Below are 15,360 nucleotides of genomic sequence, written 5' to 3'. Positions count from 1 at the left end.
ATTAGATAAGAAAATCCCTCATTAGTTTGATCATTGTACAAACACACACACACACACACACACACACAAACTTCCATCACCGTGGCGGCAGCAGTGACGGCTGCCAGTAACAGTTGGTGCCATCACTGGTGCTGGCTGACTGCCACTGGGCATTGAACCTGCCCCCCACCCACACCCAACTGCAGGATACAAGTAGAGCTGTTTATCTGGCTTTCTCAGCATGTCGGCATTGCCCTCCCCCATGAATTTAGAAACCACCCGCAGTTCAAATATAGCAAGATTGTACTTGCTTTTATCCACCTATTTAGCCTCAATCATAAGCCAACAATCCTCCTCTGGTTAAAACTATAATCCCACTACCGTTTTTGTGTAGTCTTTTTTTCACTTGTTCCTTTGGAATTTGCAAGATGGATAAGTGTTAAAAAGGAACAAAGACAATTGGATCCTCACCCAAGCTAATCCAATACATTTTCTCACCCCATTGAAAATGATTAAGCTATCATGATTACCAGCATTATGATTACATGGGTCAACAAGTAAAAGCTACTGTTACAAACTACATCCATCATACCAGATCTGACCCGTCTCCAGTAGCGACCAAGCCACTAAGGCTTGAACCTGTGTTGTTGCCTTGGCAACACATCACTAACAATCAGCAATTGCTAGCGTCACTTGGACACAGAAATGAACATTGTGTACTCACACTAGTTATGTGCTAGGCTGCAAGATTCAAATGTGGAGACCATTAAAGTTGGCCTACATTTTAGGTGGGACAAAAAGCCTTTGCCATAAGCCATTTTAGCTTGAAGACCCCATATTATGTTTTTTACCCTGTTCAATCTAAAAATATGGCTTTCAACTCCAATTTCAAAGCCCTGCCTTCCCTCCGTACACCCATTATCATTAACTTTGGCCGTAGCCACTTTCTTCTCATTGGTTGAATCGTCTTCTTCGGTTTCTTTTTTGGGGGTGAGTGGTAGTTGGCAAACGAACCAAATGGTTACTGCCTCCTCCAACTTGCCTAATTAGCGAGTACTTAATATGTGCCACTGTGGTCGAGGACAGTTTACTGAGCTGGCGCTTGACGCTAAGCTGTGCGGAGGGCGAAAACCACCAGTTTCAATTGTGTCTCCAAAAATTGCGGAACACGCACCCCTACTAACGTGTTTTTCCACCTTTGCATGTAACTCCTGCGGCAGAGTCTACTTGTACAAAGAGCAGAAGAGAGTTACCGTGATGTGGTAATACCAATGGACGCCAACATCAGGAAAAAAAAAGGAACATGAGAAGGTGGAGAAGTATCAAGGGCTAAGAAGGCAGTTGGAGCGGATGTGGAAGGTGAAGTTTAGCATGATTCCCTTGTTAGTGGGAGCACTCGGGACTGTAACCTGCAAACTGGGAGAATGGCTCCAGCAGATCCCAGCAACAACATCTGAAGCCCTCAATCCAAAAGAGTGCAATCTTAAGAACAGCTAAGATACTGCGCAGAACTCCCAAATCTTCCAGGCCTCTGGTAGAGGATCTGAGCTTGAGGATGACACATTATGTACAGTGCCTTGCAAAAGTATTCGGTCCCCTTGAACCTTGCAACCTTTCGCCACATTTCAGGCTTCAAACATAAAGATATAGAATTTTAATTTTTTGTCAAGAATCAACAACAAGTGGGACACAATCGTGAAGTGGAACAAAATTTATTGGATAATTTAAACTTTTTTAACAAATAAAAAACTGAAAAGTGGGGCGTGCAATATTATTCGGCCCCCTTGCGTTAACACTTTGTAGCGCCACCTTTTGCTCCAATTACAGCTGCAAGTCGCTTGGGGTATGTTTCTATCAGTTTTGCACATCGAGAGACTGACATTCTTGCCCATTCTTCCTTGCAAAACAGCTCGAGCTCAGTGAGATTGGATGGAGAGTGTTTGTGAACAGCAGTCTTCAGCTTTTTCCACAGATTCTCGATTGGATTCAGGTCTGGACTTTGACTTGGCCATTCTAACACCTGGATACGTTTATTTTTGAACCATTCCATTGTAGATTTGGCTTTATGTTTTGGATCATTGTCCTGTTGGAAGATAAATCTCCGTCCCAGTCTCAGGTCTTGTGCAGATACCAACAGGTTTTCTTCCAGAATGTTCCTGTATTTGGCTGCATCAATCTTCCCGTCAATTTTAATCATCTTCCCTGTCCCTGCTGAAGAAAAGCAGGCCCAAACCATGATGCTGCCACCACCATGTTTGACAGTGGGGATGGTGGGTTCAGGGTGATGAGCTGTGTTGCTTTTACGCCAAACATATCGCTTTGCATTGTGGCCAAAAAGTTCAATTTTGATTTCATCTGGCCAGAGCACCTTCTTCCACGTTTGGTGTGTCTCCCAGGTGGCCTGTGGCAAACTTTAAACGAGACTTTTTATGGATATCTTTGAGAAATGGCTTTCTTCTTGCCACTCTCCCATAAAGGCCAGATTTGTGCAGTGTACGACTGATTGTTGTCCTATGGACAGACTCTCTCACCTCAGCTGTAGATCTCTGCAGTTCATCCAGAGTGATCATGGGCCTCTTGGCTGCATCTCTGATCAGTTTTCTCCTTGTTTGAGAAGAAAGTTTAGAAGGACGGCCGGGTCTTGGTAGATTTGCAGTGGTCTGATGCTCCTTCCATTTCAATATGATGGCTTGCACAGTGCTCCTTGAGATGTTTAAAGCTTGGGAAATCTTTTTGTATCCAAATCCGGCTTTAAACTTCTCCACAACAGTATCTCGGACCTGCCTTGTGTGTTCCTTGGTTTTCATAATGCTCTCTGCACTTTAAACAGAACCCTGAGACTATCACAGAGCAGGTGCATTTATACGGAGACTTGATTACACACAGGTGGATTCTATTTATCATCATCGGTCATTTAGGACAACATTGGATCATTCAGAGATCCTCACTGAACTTCAGGAGTGAGTTTGCAGCACTGAAAGTAAAGGGGCCGAATAATATTGCACGCCCTACTTTTCAGTTTTTTATTTGTCAAAAAAGTTTAAATTATCCAATAAATGTTGTTCCACTTCACGATTGTGTCCCACTTGTTGTTGATTCTTGACAAAAAAATTAAATTTCATATCTTTATGTTTGAAGCCTGAAATGTGGCGAAAGGTTGCAAGATTCAAGGGGGCCGAATACTTTTGCAAGGCACTGTATACAGTACAGTATATACAGTGGGGCAAATAAGTATTTAGTCAACCACCAAGTGTGCAAGTTCTCCTACTTGAAAAGATTAGAGAGGCCTGTATTTGTCAACATGAGTAAACCTCAATCATGAGACAGAATGTGAGAAAAAAAAAAAAACCAGAAAATCAGTTTTATTTTTAAATAATTTATTTCCAAATTACAGTGGAAAATAAGTATTTGGACACCTACAAAGAAGCAAGACTTCTGGCTGTCAAAAAGGGGTCTAACTTCTAACGAGGTTTAACAAGGCTCCACTCGTTACCTGTATTAATGGCACCTGTTTTAACTCATTATCGATATAAAAGACACCTGTCCACAAGCTCAGTCAGTCACACTCCAAACTCCACTATTGCCAAGACCAAAGAGCTGTCGAAGGACACCAGAGACAAAATTGTAGACCTGCCCCAGGATGGGAAGACTGAATCTGCAATAGGTCATACGCTTGGTGTAAAGAAATCAACCGTGGGAGCAATTATTAGAAAATGGAAGACATACAAGACCACTGATAATCTCCCTCGATCTGGGGCTCCATGCAAGATCTCACCCCGTTGCGTCAAAATGAAAACAAGAACGGGGAGCAAAAATCCCAGAACCACATGGGGGGACCTAGTGAATGACCTACAGAGAGCTGGGACCACAGTAACAAAGGCTACTATCAGTAACACAATGCGCTGCCAGGGACTCAAATCCTGCACTGCCAGACGTGTCCCCCTGCTGAAGCCAGTACACATCCAGGCCCGTCTGCAGTTTGCTAGAGAGCATTTGGATGATCCAGAAGAGGATTGGGAGAATGTGTTATGGTCAGATGAAACCAAAATAGAACTTTCTGGTAGAAACACAGGTTCTCGTGTTTGGAGGAGAAAGAATACTGAATTGCATCCGAAGAACACCATACCCACTGTGAAGCATGGGGGCGGAAACATCATGCTTTGGGGCTGTTTTTCGGCAAAGGGACCAGGACGACTGATCTGTGTAAAGGAAAGAATGAATGGGGCCATGTATCGAGAGATTTTGAGTGAAAATCTCCTTCCATCAGCAAGGGCATTGAAGATGAGACGTGGCTATGTCTTTCAGCATGACAATGATCCCAAACACACACAGCCAGGGCAACAGAGGAGTGGCTTCGCAAGAAGCAATTCAAGGTCTTGGAGAGGCCTAGCCAGTCTCCAGGTCTCAACCCCATAGAAAATCTGCAGAGGGAGTTGAAAGTCAGTGTTGCCCAACGACAGCCCCAAAACATCACTGCTCTTGAGGAGATCTGCATGGAGGAATGGGCCAAAATACCAGCAACAGTGCGTGAAAAGCTTTTGAAGAGTTAAGGAAAACATTTGGCATCCGTTATTGCCAACAAAGGGTACATAAAGTATTGAGATGAACTTTTTGTATTAACCAAATACTTATTTTCCACCATGATTTGCAAATAAAAATTCTTTAAAAATCAAACTGTGATTTTCTGTTTGTTTTTTTTTCACATTCTGTCTCTCATGGTTGAGGTTTACCCATGTTGACAATTACAGGTCTCTCATGAGAGAACTTGCACAATTAGTGGTTGACTGAATACTTATTTGCCCCACTGTATATATACAGTACATACCGGTATATATACAGTGAAGAGCAGAAGTATTTGCACCCCTTGTGATTTTGCAAGTTCGCACACTTAGAAAATAGGTAGAGGTCTGAAATTTAAATCAAAGATGCATTTCCACTTATAGAGACAAGCTATTAAAAAAAAAAAAATCCGGAACTCACATTGTATTGTTTTTAAATAATTTATTTGTATTTTTCTGGGGTTCATAAGTATTTGTACACTTGAGAAAATCAGTGCTAATATTTAGTGCAGAAGCCTTTGTTTGCAGTTACAGAGGTCAGACACTTTCTGTAGTTCTTCACCAGGTTTTCACATATGAAAACAGGGATTTGGGCCCATTCCTCCACACAAATCTTCTATGGATCTGTCACGTTTCGGGGCTGTCGTTGAGAAACACGAAGTTTCAGCTCCATCCAAAGATTTTCTATTTGATTGAGGTCTGTAGACTGGCTAGGCCAATCCAGAACCTTGATATGCTTACACATAATAATAATAATAATAATAATAATATATTTTAATTATAGAGCGCTTTTACTGATGCTCAAAGACACTTTACAGTTGAAACAAAGAAAAGGCTCACACAACGTGCGCAGTACAAAACAGAAAAGAATTACAAATTAAAAGCCAATTTAAAAAAGGTGAGTTTTTAACAATTTTTTGAATCTGGGAAGATCAGAACAGGTGCGGATGGTTTTAGGGAGTGAGTTCCAAAGTGAAGAGGCAGCAACGGAGAAGGCGCTGTCCCCCAAGTACGGTGTGTTATTTGTGGGGGCAGTGCGAGTGTTTCCATGAGATGAGCGGCGGTGACAGGAGGGGGTGTAGGGACAGAGAAGGTCCATGAGGTAAGAAGGAGCAAAGTTATTGAGTGCTTTGTATGTAAGAAGGATGATTTTGAACTGTATCCTGTGTGAGATGGGAAGCCAGAGCAGTTTGTGGAGGACGGGGGTAATGTGATTCCTACAGGGTGTACAGGTGAGACGGCGTGCAGCGGAGTTCAGGATATATTGTAGTTTATTGAGGAGTTTGGATGGAGAAACGAAAAGAATGCTGTTACAGTAATCGAGGCTGGAGGTGACCAATGCATGTATGAGGGTTTCTGCAGCAGAGTGGGTGAGGAAGGGGCATAGGCTGGCTATGTTCTTGAGGTGGAAGAAGGCAGTTCTGGTGATGTGGTTGATGTGCTGGTCGAATCTTAGTTTATTGTTGAAAATGATACCTAGATTGCTGGAGTGTTTAGAGAGGGAGGGTGCAGTTGTCGATGGTAAGGGAAAATTGACCATCTTTGATGTGAGCTGCAGGGACGATTATGATTATGTCAGATTTGTTACTGTTGAGTTGAAGATAGTTTACTTGCATCCAGGATTGTATTTCGCGGAGGCAATTGTGAAGTGTAGATTTGGTGCTGTGTGAGATGTTTTTTGTGGAGATGTATATTTGGATGTCATCGGCATAGCAGTGAAATTGTTGTCCAAATTTATGGATGATCTGACCAAGGGGAAGGATGTAAATTCTGAAGAGGGGGCAAAGAACCGAACCTTGGGGGACACCTTGTGGTAGGGAAACAGCAGCCACTCCTTGGTCAGCTTGGCTGTGTGCTTCGAATCACTGTCATGTTGGAAGATCCCGCCATGACTCATCTTCGAGTCTCTGACTGAAGGAAGGAGGTTGTGGCTCAAAATCTGACGATACATTTCACCATTCATCCTCTGCGTTATACAGTACATTCATCCTGTCCCCTTGCCGAAAAACATTCTCAAAGCATGAGATTTCCACCCCCATACTTCACAGTGGGGATGGTGTTCTTGGGATTGTACTCATCCTTCCTTTTCCACCACACACAACGAGTAAAGGTTGCACCAAAAACTTCTACTTTGGTCTCATCTGACCACATGACTTTTTCCTATGACCCCTCTCTGCATCATTCAGATGGTCCCTGGCAAACTTCAGATGGGCCTTCACATGTACTGGCTTCAACAGGGGAACCTTCTGAGCAATGCATGATTTTAAACCATTGCGTAGTAGTGTTCTACTGACAGTAGCCTTTGAAACTGTGCATCCAGCTCTCTTCAGATCATTGACCAGCCCCTGCCGTGTAGTTCTAGGCTGAATCCTCACTTTTCCCATCATGAGTGATGCCCCACGAGGAGAGATTTTATGTGGAGCCCCTGTCCAAGGTAGATTGTCAGTTATGTTTAGCCTTTTCCATTTTCTAACAACTGCTGCAACTGTTGATTTATTCTCACCAAGCTACTTTACAACTGTCCCATAGCCTTTTCCAGCTTTGTGGAGCTTAACATTTTTTTCTGTGATGTCTTTCAAAAGCTCTCTGGTCTTGCCCATGGTAGCAGTTGGATTATGACTGACTGTGGGGTGCACAGGTGACAATTATGAGCTCAAACTCGTGGTGGTTAATCCTTGAATAAAGGTGGACTTTTTTTTAAGGTAGACTGACAACTCTTTGAGTGTGATAATTATTGCTGATTCTCAGGGGTACAAATACTGATGAACCCAACTAAATTACAAATAAATTATTGAAAAATCTTACAATGTGAGTTCCAGATTTGCTTTCTTTTTTTGTTTTTTAGATTATGTCTCTAAGTAGAAATGCATCTATGATAGAAAATAGGTACAGGCCTGAACTTTCAAAGTGGGTGAACTTGCAAAATCACAAGGGGTGCAAATACCTCTGCTCCTTGTGTATATATATTATATATATATATATCTATATATACACACACACAGACTATATATTTATACACATATACTTTTAAGATATAGTATGTATGTAGCACCCTCACTCTAGTCTTATAATACAGTATTAACACATTAAGAGAGTACTTAAATACCATCAGCAGACATTGGATCAAGCCAGTGCCCTGAGCGGAGATGTTGTAGTCCCTTAAAAGAGCAATTTCCCTTCAGTAATGGCGACCCACATGAAACAAAAGTCCCAGGGGACAGCGGAAGCAGATATTGCGATTAGAAGCCTCAGCACATAAAAAGCACCAGAGGGAAAAGTATGTTAAACCTGACACAGAAAAATGTAAATGATATGAGTGCAATGGGATGTTACTGAGTGCCTCCCGTAGAGCACTAGAAAATATTTCTTCACATTTCACATTTCAGCTTGACGTATTTTGGGAGCATGGAGCAATAACTGGCGTCTGGAGGATCATTTTACTCCTGGGGGATTATAGAATGGTGGTGAAATGATACGAAGGCCAAACACATGAGTTTTTTTTTTTTTAACTTCCCTTGTGAATTAAAGCAGCTGCCTGAGGACAGGAGAAATAAACTGAAACATGGGGACATAAAAATGTAAAGAGCACATTATAGCTTAGCCAGATAGGCGACAGGAAATTCATTGTGATATATATATTGTCAGCACTAACATTAAGAACTCATTTATACCAAATCAACCTACAGTGCAGGAATGGCCTGTGAAACCATTATTGTCTGTTTACTCAATGTCCAAGGGCAGAAAATAAAATGCCAATGTCCACATGTATTTATAATATACCTGCATTATCATCTTTGTATGTGCTTGAATTTTCGCACTCAACTCAGTCCTCTGTCGTCAGCTGTTCATTTGTTGCCTTTCCGCCTGGTTTAAAGCTGCTTAGAGCAGAAAGGAGATTAAGGTTTTTTTAATGCATAAACAGAAAACACTACACAACCACCATGACCCCCTTGAAAACACACCCAGATACACAAAAGGTATGCCGAAAACCAAATTAGTTGTGGATCTGAGTTTTCTCTATACAGTACATACAACATACAGTGCTGTCCAAAGGTATTGGCCCCCTTGCAATTCTTTTAGATAATGCTCAATTTCTCCCAGGAAATGATTGCAATTACAAATGATTTGGTAGTGATATCTTAGTTTATTTTGCTTTCAATGAAAAAACACAAAAGAGAAGGGGGGGGGGGTCATTAGCATTTTACACAAAACTCCAAAAATGGGCCGGACAAAAGTATTGGCACCCTTAGCCTAATACTTGGTAGTACAACCTTGAGACAAAATAACTGCTAACAACAGCTTCTGATATCCATCAATGAGTTTCTTACAACGCTCTGCGTTCTCCAAACTGCCATTTTCAGATGTCTCCACAGGTGTTCTATGAGATTCAGGTCTGGGCTCATTGCTGGCCACTTTAGAAGTGTCCAGTGCTTTCTCTCAAACCATTTTCTAGTGCTTTTTGAAGTGTGTTTTGGGTCATTGTCCTGCAGGAAGACCCATGGCCTCTGAGGGAGACCCAGCTTTCTCACACTGGGACCTAAATTGTGCTGCAAAATTTGTTGGTAGTCTTCAGACTTCATAATGCCATGCACACGGTCAAGCAGTCCAGTGCCAGAAGTAGCAAAGCAACCACAAAACATCAGGGAACCTCTGCCATGTTTGACTGTGGGGACCATGTTCTTTTCTTTGAAGGCCTCGTTATTTTTCCTGTAAATTCTATGTTGATGCCTTTTCCCAAAAAGCTGTACTTTTGTGTCATCTGACCAGAGAACATTCTTCCAAAACGTTTTTGGCTTTCTCAGGTAAGTTTTGGCCAACTCCAGTCTGGCTTTTTTATGTCTCTGGGCCGTAAGTGGGGTCTTCCTGGGTATCCTACCATAGAGTCCCTTTTCATTCAGACGCCGACGGATAGAACGGGATGACACTGTTGTACCCTTGGACTGCACTCCTGCAGGACAGCTTGAACTTGTTTGGATGTTAGTAGAGGTTTTTTATCCACCATCCGCACAATCTTTCGTTGAAATCTCTCGTCACTTTTTCTTTTCCGTCCACATTTACGGAAGTTAGCCACAGTGCCATGGGTTTATGGCACTTATTGATGACACTGTGCACAGTAGACACAGGAACATTCAGATCCTTGGAGATGGAATTGTAGCCTTGAGATTACCCATACTTCCTCAGAATTTTGCTTCTGAACTCCTCAGTCATTTGGTCTTCTTTCTTTTCTCCATGGTCAATGTGGTACACACACGGACACTGGACAGAGGTTGAGTCAACTTTAATCCATTTAAACTGCCTGCAAGTGTGATTGTTATTGCCACAGGTAATTAACAGGTGCTGGTAATAACCCAAATTAGAGAAACATCACACGATTTTTGAAAGGGTGCCAATACTTTTAACTGGCCCATTTTTCGAGTTTTGTATAAAATGATAATGATTTAATTTTTTCCCCCCTTTCTCTTTTGTGTTTTTCCATTGCAAGCAAAATAAATGAAGATATTACTATCAAAACATTTGTAATTGCAATCATTTTCTGGGAGAAATTGAGCATTATCTGACAGAATTGCAAGGGTGCCAATACTTATGGCCAGCACTGTACAGTTGTTACTTTACACAAATACCTCTAGAAGCTAGTACACAAGATATATTCAATCCTCATCATAAAAACATCAAATGTTACTCACTTTAAAGTCGATCATGGTCGGTTTCCATTCCTCTGGACATGTGACCCTTAGGGAAATTGGCCTCAATAAATCTGCATGCTAAGGAAGAAACTGTCTTTTTGGCAATCCTAGTTCAGCACAGGCCAGAGCGAAGCAATTCATAACTTAAGAATTGTGGCATGTTCACATCAGAGCATTTTAAATTTGAGGAAATAGTTTCTGGTTACCTTTGATCACATGAAGAAAAGCACACATGGAGAAATACACAGTGATTTTGCCTGGTATGTACTTGCTTGGAGACAGACTCCAAGACATTTATTGCTGACAATGGTGAAAATATATGTGAAGAGGAAAATGTCAGAAAATTTGGGGAATACAGTATATTCAATATGCTGATGGCAATACCTGTATAGTATAATTCTGTCTGGGGTGGGGCTTACTTGCGTGTTAATGCTGCCACCCGGTGGTGATAGAAGGACGCAGTGAGTAGAAAGATCCAGAGTCATTTAATTTCCCATCAGAACAGGCTGTGAAATAAAATCCTGTATTTACCTTGCAAAATACTACCCACTCACTTTTTTGTACAAATATTTTGACTATATTCGCACGTAGTTTGTCTAAGCTTAGCGGCTGTATTTCCTTAAGAAAATAAAACACAATTTTAGGCAACTAATGAACTCTTGGCTACTGTGATACAAGTTGAAGGGAAGAAAAAATGTAATACTACTAGTATCTTCGTGCATATATACAGGTGGCGCGGAAAATGAATATTATACATAATGCACAATTAACCAATTTTGCTACCCTTGACGACAATAGACATCAAATGCATTCATACTCGGAGGGCCTGTTAAATGGATTTGACTTGTCTCTGTCTATGATAATGTATATCAAATTTAAGCCTAAGAAAAACATTTCAAGAATATTCTAGACAATATTTTCATTACACTAGAAATACAATCAACGGCAGCAGCGGTGAACTGATATATTTTGGTGATGAACGGAGAACATAACCAATTTTAAATGGGATTATGGGCCATGCATGGTTCTGTCTGATGCTCCGTGTAGTAGGGATCCCCTTGGTGCACTCTGTGATTGTGCACTCTAAGATTTCCTCTGTGGGCAAACCTCTTTCCACATTCAGCACAAGCGAAAGGCCTCTTCCGCATGTGAACGTCCCGTTGATGTGCTCTCAAGTTACCGCTACGGGCAAAACGCTTCCCGCATTGCAAGCAACTAAAAGGCCGCTCGCCAGTGTGTGTGCGAGTGTGAACGGTGAGTTCGGAGGGCGTGAGGAAGCTCTTGTCGCAGAACTGGCAAGGATGCAGACGGATACCCGTATGGCGTAACAAGTGTCTTCGTTGATGGGAGGGGTAGGTGAAGCTTTTGGTACAGTATGGGCAGGTGTACGGGCGACTGCTACCTCCGCTAGAAGCGCCATCGAAGCTCAGTGGGTTTGCTGGCCGTGCTCTGAGAGACTGTGAATTGGGTTGCAGGCATTGGGGGTCTTTGTTGCTGAATAAGGTCCGCCTAATGTGATTAAACGAACCTCTCTCGTCATCACTGTGTTCGCATGGTGAGACAGCTTGTAGCTGATGTTGCTGAGCCTCAGTTTGCTCTGCTTTTTGGCCCTGCTCTGATGCCTGATTGGAGTTGTGCTTATCTGGTTTTTGACCCATGAATAGTAAAGGGTCATCCTCCTCTTTGCTGCTTTCAGGTCGGAGGTAGGTGCTAGTGGCAGCTGCAACAAGGCAGCGGACACTTGTGGCCTGCAAGCCCTCCGGACCACCCATCCTACCTTGAGTGTTGTCCAGAACAAGTGGCCATTGGCTAGGTTGTGCTTGGCTGGGGTCATGTCTGGGAGGGCAACGTCCGCTCTGAGTGATGGTAAGAAAAGGGGGAGAAGCCCTTTCTTGTTGTGATTGGTGGTCTTCCACCTGGGTCACCTCATCCCTCTGACAAACTACAGACAGCACGAAGGCAAGGTAAAATAAAATATATATTACCACAGCAAAATCATATCCCTATTTTAGAAGTCACTTCTCACCTTTGACATAGACGTGGGTGTCAGTCGGAAGACGTGTTCTCTGGTCTGGAATGTCGATGCTTTCGTCTGGGACTTTGACCACGAAAGACGCCAATGGAAGCTGAGATCCCTCACATGGGGATTGCTTTAAAGTAAAAGGGGTGCAGCAGATACACGTTACGTTATGGCTACAAAGAAAATATATTTTGAGAATGGATGAAATGATAAGAATGGTTACACTTGTCATTTTTCACTTTGTGAAGTATTATGTGCTTTTTGTATGGGAAGGAGGATTTGGCATGAGCGCAGACTTTTATGTGCACAGCTGGCAAGGGCAATGTGTATGATTCTAATGAATGACTACAATATTAATTATGTGGTTATGCCCCCCCCCCCCCTAAATTATCTGAAAATAGAGGTTGACAATGAATGATTTGTTATGATGGGAATTGTATACATTTTCGTTGACAAGAAACAAACTTGTGCATAAAGAGGACAAGGTCAAACCTCATGTTTTATCGAAGTTAAAGAATCTGTGACCTCTTTCTGTTCACTTGAGGTGTTTTCACCATTTGGCTCCTTGCCTGTTTAAAATATGGCACATCTCCTATGATTCCCAAGTGAACAACATTTTAAGGGAACAAATCTAAGGCATCCATCTAGTGTATTACCATACCTGCTTCCGTCATGGGTTTTGACTTCATGGTGTTCCCTCCCTCTGCAGACGTGCCATCTCTTTCTGTTTTGGTCCTCTGTTTCCTCTCCACTTGCTCCAGTTTGGCGAGGAGACTGGAGATTTCTGCCTGCTGCTCACACATGCTGCTCTCGAAGATCTTTGCTATCTCGCACACGGCAGCAGCCAGCAGGGAGTCCATGACAGCGGCTAATTGCGTGTGGAAGGTGCTCCGCACGCTGTCCATTGTCTCAGTTCGAAAGTGATTCGATTCCGAGGTGAAGAAATGATTGAGAGTTGCCTAATGATTGACAGCTCCGTTGTTAATTTGGGGGTAATAAGAAGGCGAAAGCGAGGTTGTCAAATTAAATTGGGTAATTTCCACCATCTCTTTAGCATTCCACGTTTCACTTACGCTTTTAACAATTTACGCATGAATATATCGATTTAAACGTACGAGAACTTCAATGACGCTGCGCGTGCTAGCTATTTTTAGCTAATATGTGAAAAGCTAATGTTTGCTCTACGTTAAATCAAATATTCATTTTTTAAGCAATTATGAAGGGAACATGACTAGCCACGGGTCGTTCTTTTCCATATCCCGTTTCCCTCTAAATCCAGTGACAGTCCACCTACTAAACTACTCGGCTGTCTTGTATGCGGGCCGGTAGCTTGCTAGGAGAGGGTGAAGTCACGACAGATCTCGCGAGAATGCAGCTAACCCCACATTTTTATTTATTTATTTAATTTATTTATTTTATATAGAAAAATATACACTACTAACAATTCTGATATCCTGTCAATTTTACAAATGTATCATTAAAAGTGACGTTATAAACAGTATAATCAAAAGAGAAATTTAAATGGGAAAATATATCAATGTGAAAATGAATAAATACAAGCAGACTAATCGACCCTACTCACCAACGTCACAGAATGACGTGTCGCTGTATCCGGCCGCCATATTGTCCGTCATTGTTTATCCGTATTCTCAATGGTTTCAATTTGTCGTGCAATTTATAGTGCAATTCATGGAAGCCCCGGTGCTTCCAGACGCAGTAAACTCATTGGATGCGTTGCATAAAAGGCGTTATGTGGAAAAGCTTCAGTCTATCCATTCGCCAGATCCATATTTGATGCCTAAATCGATGTTTTTCGACCCGCTGTCTTCGCCCTCTCTGCCTGACATCTGCTACCCTGATATCTACAACTATCTTGTCCACACAAAATCAGCCTATTCTCACGAAAGTTTGAAAAACTTTAAGAGCAGCACTCTAAGCAACATTACCCCGTGCGACCCTTTACGTCCAATTTTCTAAAATGGCGAAATTCAATAAAAAAATAAATGTTGACTGCGATGGCCGACGCTTCAAGGATAGGTGGATATTGGACTATTTCTTCAATAAAACACGCAACAACTGTGTCAGCCTCATTTGCAAAGAGACAGTCGCTGTTTTCAAAAAGTTCGATGTGACGCGATAATGATATTACCGAACAAGACACGCTGACATGTACGAAAACATCACAGGGAAGATACGCAGCGAGAAATTATAGCAACTTGAAGCTAGTTTAATTTCACAGTAGCAGTATTTCGCAAGAGCCCGAGTGTCGAAAGAGAACGCCACAAAGACGAGACTGTTGAAATTATGAATTTAAAAAAATAAAGCAAATGTGACATACAGAAGGGCTTGCTAAAATTTGTTTAAATATATTGTTCTATGTAAATCAGCCAAGGTAGCCCCCCGCATTTTTACCACACCAAATCTGGCCCCCTTTGCAAAAGGTTTGGACACACCTTTTTAACTGATGATCCGTAGACGAGGCCAGCTTCTTTCACTTGGTACCAGCTAAATATTATTCAAAATGTAATGATGGTGGAAGAAATAAGCATCTTGAATTTGAAACTGTATGTTGTCGGCAATTAGCCTCGCAATGATCTTAATTGTGGTTGTCAGCCCAAAACCCTCTAAATATATATTAAATGCATCTTACCAGATATAAAATGACTACTACATAATCTGTGGTAATCGTTTGGAGCCCAGTTTTCTCGTCGAATTGCAGCAGTCCATCTCGCTCTCCTCTCCGGGTCTCTCGGAATACGGTAGAACTTCAAGTCTCTCCGTCTATCTTCTCTGTTATTGCAACCAACCGCCACACACGCCTTCACCATTTCGATTATTAATGTTAACGAGCAGAAAAACACGCCATAATAGGAGGAATTTACGTAGCGGTAATGCGTCAACACGACGAGTTGACGGACGATATGGCGCGGAGGCGTGGTTGTGGCGTCACGTGAGTAGGGTCTATAGGCAAGCAACACACCAATATTAGGATCAAAGTTTGTGAATTTCTTTAAATATCAAATATCAACCAACACTTTGTCTTTGCTGTTACATATAAAGTGTACCAGGTTTTGATGAGGCAAAAGTATTTTTATTTTTATGTATTTATTGATGTGCC

The 15,360-nt window shown here is 42.0% G+C and overlaps 2 protein-coding genes across 5 annotated transcripts in view; both read right to left on the bottom strand.

Moving 5' to 3' along the window:
* LOC130923922 (serine/threonine-protein phosphatase 2A 55 kDa regulatory subunit B gamma isoform) overlaps nucleotides 1-11,225 on the bottom strand; it is a 39,748-nt gene extending 28,523 nt beyond the window's left edge. For 3 of the 4 annotated variants that reach the window (XM_057850064.1, XM_057850065.1, XM_057850068.1), the window contains exons 1-3: nucleotides 10,429-11,225; nucleotides 10,223-10,329; nucleotides 8,319-8,413 (exon numbers count right to left, since the gene is read on the bottom strand). The gene's annotated coding sequence lies outside the window, so the exon portion shown is untranslated. Of the gene's footprint in view, nucleotides 1-8,318; nucleotides 8,414-8,866; nucleotides 9,131-10,222; nucleotides 10,330-10,428 lie in introns of those variants that run through there. The other variant, XM_057850066.1, reaches the window with a different exon arrangement.
* On the bottom strand, nucleotides 10,642-13,590 carry LOC130923923 (uncharacterized). Its single transcript, XM_057850069.1, has 5 exons — nucleotides 12,904-13,590; nucleotides 12,735-12,811; nucleotides 12,249-12,372; nucleotides 12,000-12,164; nucleotides 10,642-10,728 (listed from the first exon to the last, which is right to left on the bottom strand). Exons 1-5 carry the CDS (start codon nucleotides 13,145-13,147, stop codon nucleotides 10,649-10,651), a joined length of 690 nt encoding a protein of 229 aa, XP_057706052.1. The 5' UTR covers nucleotides 13,148-13,590; the 3' UTR covers nucleotides 10,642-10,648.
* Nucleotides 13,591-15,360: the final 1,770 nt, after the last annotated feature.

The sequence above is a fragment of the Corythoichthys intestinalis genome, chromosome 11 (assembly GCF_030265065.1).
Source record: "Corythoichthys intestinalis isolate RoL2023-P3 chromosome 11, ASM3026506v1, whole genome shotgun sequence".
Classification (NCBI taxonomy): Eukaryota; Metazoa; Chordata; class Actinopteri; order Syngnathiformes; family Syngnathidae; genus Corythoichthys; species Corythoichthys intestinalis.
The sequence above is the reverse complement of the archived record's forward strand: the minus strand, read 5'-3'. Positions and strand labels throughout refer to the sequence as shown.

What these genes read in the sequence shown, in the direction of transcription:
- LOC130923923 (XM_057850069.1), bottom strand. Translation starts at nt 13,147, where the DNA reads ATGGACAGCGTGCGGAGCACCTTCCACACGCAATTAGCCGCTGTCATG. An exon ending in AAAACCCATGACGGAAGCAG is followed by an intron (nt 12,812 to 12,903) that starts GTATGGTAATAC and finishes TATTTTAAACAG; the next exon opens with GCAAGGAGCCAAATGGTGAA. An exon ending in TGTTCTGGACAACACTCAAG is followed by an intron (nt 10,729 to 11,999) that starts GTAGGATGGGTG and finishes TTTATTTCACAG; the next exon opens with CCTGTTCTGATGGGAAATTA.